This window comes from Staurois parvus, unplaced genomic scaffold, assembly GCF_062004578.1.
Source record: "Staurois parvus isolate SC_StPar_1 unplaced genomic scaffold, SC_StPar_1.0 ptg001087l, whole genome shotgun sequence".
Classification (NCBI taxonomy): Eukaryota; Metazoa; Chordata; class Amphibia; order Anura; family Ranidae; genus Staurois; species Staurois parvus.
In genome coordinates this window covers 2,108,138-2,117,500 of record NW_028318883.1, presented here as the reverse complement: position 1 = coordinate 2,117,500, position 9,363 = coordinate 2,108,138, and the positions used below count along the sequence as shown (strand labels likewise).

General features: G+C 38.5%; 1 protein-coding gene across 1 annotated transcript in view; it reads right to left on the bottom strand.

Annotated features, from left to right (window-relative positions):
* The window catches only part of LOC149440440 (cadherin-like protein 26), a 111,313-nt gene extending 102,755 nt beyond the window's left edge, over nucleotides 1-8,558 (bottom strand). Inside the window, exon 1 of the mRNA XM_089658664.1 lies at nucleotides 8,414-8,558. Within this exon, the coding sequence (XP_089514790.1) occupies nucleotides 8,414-8,434 (21 nt within the window). The 5' untranslated portion in view covers nucleotides 8,435-8,558. The remainder of the gene's footprint in view (nucleotides 1-8,413) is intronic.
* Nucleotides 8,559-9,363: the final 805 nt, after the last annotated feature.

Sequence of the window (9,363 nt, the reverse complement as noted above, 5' to 3'; positions counted from 1 at the left end):
CTGTCTCAATATTTTGCCCTGTGTTGTCACCTTCTCACACAGGTTTCATAACACTGGCATGGTCAACTGTTTTAAAATGTGTCACCATAAGCAAACCTGCCCTGAATAAAACCACGCAGCAATCACTTTAGTTTATGTAGACAGAAGGTGGCTACAAAAAGGCTACAGGAGATCAGCAACAGTGGGATGCAACAAAGAATGAAAAAGCTTGAAAACCAGTATTTTATTGTATGAAAGTTAAAACTGTTTATTTCACAATCATTTTAGCAATCAAATGTAATTCAGGTAGGGTTTACATCTATGTTAAACAGTCTTTCTAGGAGCACAAATTAATTGCATGGCTTAAATTGCATGAAAGTCCCTGAGATAAGCCAGCACCAGGATCTATGTATGACTCCCCCGCCCTCTTTCATTGCCACTAATAAGAAGAAATAACTGTCACAAAACACTTTGTAAAGCTGGCTATACAGTATTAGCATTATTGTATGAATTTTCATTTGCAAATTGAAGTTCATTCAGTGGCTTGACGAACGTCATTCAAAAGTAGTTCAAAGTTTCAATTGCTTTTAACAGTGGATTTTGGAATGAATGGACTTTATCAAGTGGAAACCACATACACTGTTAGAAATTTGCTAGTTTGAGATAAAAGAATACATCCTGCTCCTTTTTGTTTTTTTTCCTCATCATTGCAATCAAAAATGAACATCAATTTGACCCATCTAACTATTAGAGAACTGAACAAACATTTTTAAAACCTAAAATTTCAAACAAAATTCTATTGGTGTATACCCAGCTTAATCTGACTATTTCTTAATATCAGAGGTGTCTGTAAGTCCATTAAGTCCATTAAGTCATGCATTTGACACAAAGTATTGGTAACCTATCTCTTTTTTATTATATTAAAAAACATTAAAGCATAACTAGTTGTGTAGTAAAACATGTATTTATACCCAAACTACGTTGTCTTTTTCCATTGAGAACATCTCAGGCTCTAGGAATGGATAACGGGGGGTTGCTAGCTTGTTTGCATTCATATTCCCAACAGCTGGAAGGTCACATATCTTATTACCTTACTGAAGGTCACTGTAGAACACTTAAGGGGCTTTGAAGTGATTGAGGTGATTATACTGTTTGTAAGAATTTTTACTTTAGCATAGGATAGGTAATGCACATTGTACAAAGAAGGAAAATTGACTAAATTCTTATCCCATCAGGCATGGTCACTTTTGGACCACCTTAATAATGTATTTCTCTAATCTAAGATAACTCAGAGTTTTCAAGGAAGGTCACCTTTTCTACACAGTTTTCCATTGCTAACATCACATTACATTAAATACAGCAAGCAGTCTTTTTTTTTTTTTTTTAATATGCCAAGATAGAAAATTATTAATGTCTCAGTAGCCATAATACATTAGTAATGCTTGTTCTTTAAGAATAAACACTTAACATCACAACTGAAATAGAATATCACATTTTCACATGCCTATGAAAGAATTTTGTTGTGGCCATGCTATATGCTCGCTTTTAGGGTATTGTATTGCAATGCATTACTGGGAAATTTCCTGCAGCCTGTACAGCAGTTTGCTTACTCAATTTCCTAGGCTAGAATAATGAACAAATAACCCTACCCAATGGAATTTTTATATAGAATTTTTAGTGCACTCACCGAACACTTTATTAAGTACACCTCACTAGTGGCAAGAAAATATCCCCCACACCATTACACCACCATCTTGAATCATTGATACAAAGCAGGATGGATCCATGCTTTCATGTTGTTTACGCCAAATTCTGCCCTACCATCTGAATGTCGCAGCTGAACCAGTCTGACCATTCACCTCTGACTTCAACAAGGCATTTTCATCCACACAACTGCCACTCACTGGATATTTCTCTCTTTTTCGGATTATTCTCTGTAAACCCTAGAGATGGTTATGTGTGAAAATCCAAGTAGATCTGCAATTTTTGAAATATGTAGACCAGCAACCAAAAACCATACCACATTTAAAGTCCCTTATATCCCCTTCATTCCTTCTTCTGATGTTCAATTTGAACTTCAGCAAGTCGTCTTCACCACATCTAAATGCCTAAATGCATTGAGTTGCTGCCATGCGATTGGCTCTGTACCATTTTCCTGTGATTCACTGTGTTCAGTCAAAGCGATCACAGGCCTGTGTATGCAGATGCTCACAGGAATGCAGTTCCCCGTATATCCTCCTGGGACAATAGTGAAGTGGACCAGTCATTTATGTACAGTTGGAGGTTCACCCTCCGACTGTGGTGATAGGTGATACCCTTATTGGCTGACATACGTTATGAAAGATGAAAAGTTTCTAGATGAAGAAACTGTGTATAACTAATTTTCTGAACCTTTTTTCTAAAAGTATAAAACCTGTAGAAGCAATCCAAGTTATCTGTCTAATAACTTAAGCAGAGCTCCACCCAAAAGGGGAAGTTCCACTTTAAGTAGTAGTTCCCTGCTCCCTGTGAGGAATTGGCACCTTTGGGGAGTGGGTACCCAAGGTTGACAGGTACCCGCTCCCACTTTGCTGCGATCGTCTAGGTGATCAGAAGCAGAAGTTGTCCTCCCCTCTCCCTCCCCATAGTCTTCTGAGACACATGACAGGTCCCAGAAGACTGTGGGATGGTTTGCAATATGCAGCGCTGCTCGAGCATGTGCAGTGGGCACCCAGCTGTGAAGCCACAAGCTGTCGCAGCCGGGTGCCCACGCTTAAGATGAAGTTGGCTGTGGTGAGTAGACCGGTAGATCGTGGGACAGGTGAGTGGCTGTTTTTTTGTTTGTTTTTTTAAGTCAGCAGCTGCAGTTTTTGTAGCTGCTGACTTTTATTTTCTTTTATCTTTGACTGGAGCTCCGCTTTAAGTTAACCAATAAAGAGTATCACCTAAACTCCAAAGTGCAAATAACATTTTTAGAAAGACTCTGATTTGATCTGGAAGAAGTCATTCAATTAAAGATGGGCTCTGGAATTTCAGCAGATAAGGCTAAGGCTCACCAGTGCAATGTTTGGAGGCACAATTACCATGCTATCAGTCATACTGGAATACAAGTGAAATATGTGACTAGTATTTAATTTCCTTTTAAGTATAATGTATAAATGAAACCTATGCAGTTCAATTTCCAAGAAAGCGGGTTATGCAGACCTACTCGACCTCCCTTGGGCTTGGCCAGATGTTCCTATCAGCAGAGGGGAAGGAGGGGTGATGTTAGCTTACATGTTTTGCTTGTACTGCTTATTTTAAGGGGGGCAAATTGCTTCATGGCAGCTTTTTCCAACTTGCCAGAGAAAATATTCCTGTGGACAGCAGGTGGCAGGCTATGCCAGGTGCCTTCCATAGGATTTAAATTGTTGCCCAATCTGGCTGAAAACGGTAGAATTAGGAGATTGACATGTCATATCTGTGAATAGTATTATTGATTGAGCATGGCAAAGGAGACCTTTCCTAGCATATACCCCCCTTTTTTTTTTTTTTTTATTGGTTACAGAGGAGCCCATATTCAAGTGATGTTTCTCACTGTTGCATGGCATACAAGAATGTAAAGAATTTTACAGCTGTCATTTCTTGTGTAAATTATTCATGACAGTATCTATACAATGCATCTCGAATTGTATTGTTAAGTTAGTCCACATTCAGACATTTATTCTGACTGATTTTCTCCTTCATTCTCCTGAAATGTGTTTCCCCGCCTGCAAAATCTGGCACGGTTTCAAAATTGACTATGCATACAGCTGAAGACCATTGCCAAACAAAACTTGAGTACAGCACAGTTACTATAAATATTTCATTGTTTTCTGCCTGCTAATTGGCCATCTGAGCAGAAGTTTATGTGAAATTTTGTGTTTTTAGGGAGAATATAAGTAACAAATTGTTTTATTTTGCAGCTATCCTAGATTGATAAAGGAGAAACTGTTTGTTTTTTTTTGTTTTCATAATAAGACACCTTCTCATATATATGGAAATACTGCAAGTTTTACAGAAAATTCCTGCTGTTTGCAAAATACTTGCACTCTGTTTTAATTTACATGTACACTGCTCGCAGGGAAGAGTGAAAGCCATTGCTGGCAGATATTTTACCCTGTTGAAATCACAGGCTACTAGTCTCAATTGCTGTCTGAGGCAATGACCTTGGTCAAGTATAGAGATAATGAATTCTAATTCTTTTCTGACAGTTGTTTATGACATGCTTGTTCTCCATCTGTGCCTACTTAAATCAGACACAGCCATGCAACTAATACTTTATTTAGAAGGCCAGCAGTGATGGTCACCATACTTCCTTCCTGACAGTATCATAGGGGGTGAGTCTCATGTTGAGAATATTTCATTGACCTGAACAACGCTGAAAAGTGACACACGCCCTTTCCTGTAGGAAAATCAATCTGGATGCTCGGGTGTATCTGGACTAATTACTAATTTATGCTAGTTGTTATTACCTGTATTGGCCACTTTGCAGCAGTTGTGAATATCAATCTGTGTAAAGACAACTTTCATCTATTTGAGAGTGCAATCACACTGGCACTTTGAACCAGTCCTGGGCACGGTTCAGCCCTTTGGGCCGGTTCATTTTGTAATGTGAGTGCTCCGAACTGGATCAGTTGAGTGTATCCTGCTTGAGATTACTTGGAAAAGGTTTTCCTGGGCTCAGGTCACTTCAATTCAGTGGTCTACTGGTTTGCTGCAGTGCAGACTGTGCCAGAGCATAGAACTCTCCATAAAAGACTGTACAGAAGCAAAGATCACTGGTCTGGGTAGCAGGGGAGAAGGTGTAAGTGTGCTTAAAGTCTAGTGTGAGTACAGACCTGCAAGGGGATTGGGAGGGGGAATAACTGAACTTGGGCACGGTTCACTTAGACTAGTTCCAATATGAGCACACTCTAACCCTAGGTTCACACCTAAGTGTTTTCTGCCACGTTTTGCAGAAACACTTTACAGTCCATTTAACATGATTTCCTATGGGACAGGTTCACATTTTCACCCGGTGCATTTTTTGGAAGGGGTCAGGGACGTAATGCAAATGTTGCGTTTTTGGTTCTAAAGACTAAAATGGGAATGCTGCAGAAAAGGACGTATTGCATTTTTTATGCATTTTGCATATTAAATGTGCCTAGCAACAAGAAAATATTTTTAGAAAATGAAAAACGCAAAACTCACCAAAAACGCAAATGCAAAAACACAAAACTCAAACGCAACTTGCATAGGTGTGAACTTTGACTAAATGCAGGCTGCATAGTTACATACAGCATTTGTCCGCGTGATTATCAACTCCAGTCCTCGGTGCCAGCAGTGCATACTTTTTCAGGTTGAACTATAGTGCGAATGTGGGCCTATTGTCAAAGTAAGACCCTTCTTCTGCCCACCCTTGTGTTCCCTTAAAATCAATAGTTGGCAGAAGCTTTTAATCACCTTGGCTTTGGGTTTCTACAGCAGCTACCCTGACCTCTGATTCTGTTCACAAAGGATCACAAGATTAGATGCCTAGGCATTTGCTGGCATGTCCCCTCACTGTGGGTTTCTGACACAGTGGTCTCTGCAGAGAAAATGTAAGACTTGTACATCCTTTTGTGACTATAAAGGTGGGCAGAATACCGAGGGTATCTTACTGTGATGATTTGGTTGCTTTGGTAATATTTACTGAAATTCATACTAATTCTCTCACCTGTGGTATATGGTGAGAAATATTCTTTGTAAATGGGAGTTGAGAAGAACTATTGTATAACACATGCCTGTTTATGCATTATTAATGAAAATAGGGAGGTTTTTATGGACCTGTCACAGTGGGCCCCCTCACCACCTGGAGTGTGAGATGCTGTAAATGCTGACTACCATTGATTACTGTACATTGTTATGTAGGCAACAACCACATTTAAATGAAAGAAGGTGTCTTTCTAGTTCCAATTTCCAATTAAGCCTAAAAAGAAGAGTAAAAATGATTGCTTGTGCGTGCATATGTGTGTGTGTATGTATGTATGTATGTATATATATATATATATATATATATATATATATATAATATAAACACACACGCCTTGCTTGCTTATGGAGTCGTGTGACTGGCATGTCTTAATAGTCAGAAAAGTCTGTTCTGTGCCTTCCTTTTGATTTTATTATATTAATATTTTTTTTTTCTCTCCGTTGTTATCAGGGGCATGACTTTGCCTGAATTGATGACTGTGTTTTACTAATTACCATCTCTCCGTATAATGAGAGTGCCTTTATAGGCCACTGAGACAATTGAATTGGCCACTGGAATGGACACTTGTCAGGGCTTAGCTTTGAATTGAGATGAAGTTGGGTCCCAGTAGCAAAGTCAAACTGAAGCTTGGGCACAAAAAAATATTTTCTGGGCAGCAGAACGCATCTTGTGCTGCCTGTTCTTAGCCGATGCTTTACTCTTAAGGTCTTGTTCACACAGAGTGTACTGCAGGTGTATGCCTGTGCATGCTATGTTTACCTGAACGGGGATGCATTGGTGTTCGTGCATCACGTTCATAGGTAGAGAGGTAGGTATGCGTAATGAAAAACAAAATCATTTTGGATTCATTTGTCAAGTCAATAATTTCATTTTGTGTGATTAGTTTCATATATTTGTTGTTCCAAATTGATTTGTATTTTTGAAAGTTGTTTCATAGGATTCAAATTCATTCTCAGATGATTATTCATTCATCTGGATTTGTTTTGTTATTTTGGCAAACTTGCATGTCTATTGCGATTTTTATGAGATTTGCGTTTGACTTCAATGCGACTTGCTAGACAATATTATGGAACTTACAAACCCTCTGAAGTCGCAAATGAATGAATACAAATGAATTAATTGTTTTCAATATAATTATTTCGGATTCATTAAAATTCATTACTATTGTGATTCGGAGATTCAGATACATCTGAATTTCGATTTGTAACAAAATTAATCACACATTTATTTATAAGCCAGTCTCGCCAGCTACCGATCATTCCCTGGACCAAGTATTGTCTTTTAAAGCTTGGTCTTTGTACTCAGAGCATGCAGGGAGTGTGCTGCCGGCACATAAACATTGACTGCCCTGCAACTGATAGCATGTGAATGTTAAAGCCCACCCTTTTGCCACCTAACATATGTGCTGGGCAGTCAGAAAAGGGCTAAAGAGTTGGTTTTCATTAGCATCTAGACCATTGTGGTAATTTCCATTAAGTGTGAATTGCTATATAAAAAATTATGATGTACTGTATTTTGCGGTGGTACATTTTTTTTTCTTAAGCTGGCCATAGATGGATAGAATTTCAAACAAAAAATATTAGGAAAATTCATACAAAAATTCTCAGAACATTTGAATGTGGTTCAAAAGATTTAATTTGCTTTTAACATTTTGATTTTAGAATTAATGCACTTTACAGAATGAAAACCACATACATGGTTAGAAATTTGTCCAAGAAAATTTGTTGCATCCTGATCCTTCAAATATTCTCGTCACTGCAGTTGAAAACGAACGTGGATTTGGCCCCATGAACGATTACAAAAATAAACAGACTTTCTTAGATTATTCTTTTCCTAAGAATTTTTGTTAGAAATTCTACCCATTTTAAAGCAAACATTTAGAACAGCCAGGTAATACAGTCATAATAACCAGTTTGCTCTCATTTTTAACAAGATCTGCTGAAGTTGGAGTAGTTGCTCCCACCCTGAGATAAGACTCACAAGAAAAAAAAAATGTGTGTTTTCTTTGGCAGGTAAACATTCCATAGTATTCTGCTTTTGAACTTGTGTGATTTGATACATACTTACTGGATTACCTGTCACTAATGAGCTTAAACTGAGATGATTCATCTCTTTAATAGAACAAAGAAGGTACTGTCATAGGTCACAGCAAACACAAATATGTTGCCATTAAGAAATCATCTTGTTTAAATAAACAAATTAAAATAAAAAAAATTGGTAAAACCGTTATTTAAGCAATGGGACGCTCTAGCACCATTTGTTTCAATATTATTCTGTCCACTTAACCCTTCCTGTGTAAAACATATTGCTACATAATGAACTGCAATCATCCACCAAACAGCATCTAATAATCCAGAAATAGCTAAACTTGTTAAATCCGGTCCACCACTTCCAATGGAAAGAGATCCAATGCAGGCAGCTTTAATTGAGCTTCTTTAGCTGACCAATAAACACCCATTTTTTAAATACTAAATCCAAAAAAACTATTTATTAAATCCAACAATACATATTTTGTAAGATTAATTTTTAGACACATCTGTGTCACATGACCTGACTTCTTGACACCAAACTGTTCGTAATCTCTGATCACACCTATCACCTATAAATCCTCCTAATAAATACATTCGCCAAGGAGTGTAAGTCACCTCTAGAATGCATGAAGAAAGAAACTGACCCAATGTAATAAAAATAAAGTTTTCTTACCAAGGCACCAAGAAGTTTCATTTGAATTTTCTTCGTGGTCAAGGGACAGCTATCAAAGTCAAGGGGAGAGAGTATCCACCTTCACCGAATTTGTTCTGCAATCTTACACCTCTGCTAACATTCCTTTCATCTGTTTGCGAGTCACTGTCTCCATCTCCTCAGGATGATTCCCCCCCTCCCCCTTCCCCTTCCCCAAAGGAGAGTAGCCGGTTATGCAAATTGTGGACTTTTTTTTTTTTTTTTCCAGGCTGTCATTTTTAGAAAACTGACCTATCCTCTTTGACTGTCATGTAAACTGAGATGTGTCACTTTAAGAGTTGCAAGAGAAATTCAAAAGTACATTGATCAGCGGGGGTGGGGGGTATTTTTGGGTTGTCTATCTTCTTGATTGACATTAATACCCTTTTCACTCAGCTAGCTTTTTCAAGCTATTTACCTTTTGTAGCATTTCCAACCATTTTCTTTTTCAGGATGCATGGTTTAAGCTGTGGCTGTGTATGGATCAGGGGTGGACTGACCATTTGAGCACTCGGGCACTGCCTGAGCGCCCAGGGTCAGTAGGGGGCCCCATGAGATGCCCCTGGTACCTTTCAGAGGCTTTTTTTGGTGTGGTTTGAGTGTGGGCGAGGACACAGGGGCCCCATGATACCCTATTGCCCGGGGGCCCCATGAGTTGTCAGTCCGCCCCTGGTATGGATACAGAATCAATACTAATTAAACGTGTATACCCTTGACATTGTGCACCAGATTGAGTGCTTCTGTACTTGAGGTACCTATACATGAAGGCAATAGGTTACTGACCAGCCAGTCATGCAATCTTTCTTTTGACCTATATACCCACAAAATATATTCGTCACAAACATTAAGAGAAAAATGGTTGGTGTAATGCCTGGATCCTGCAGACACTTAGCAAGCTGTCTGCCCATACCTTGTATGGACAGGCAGGTTTA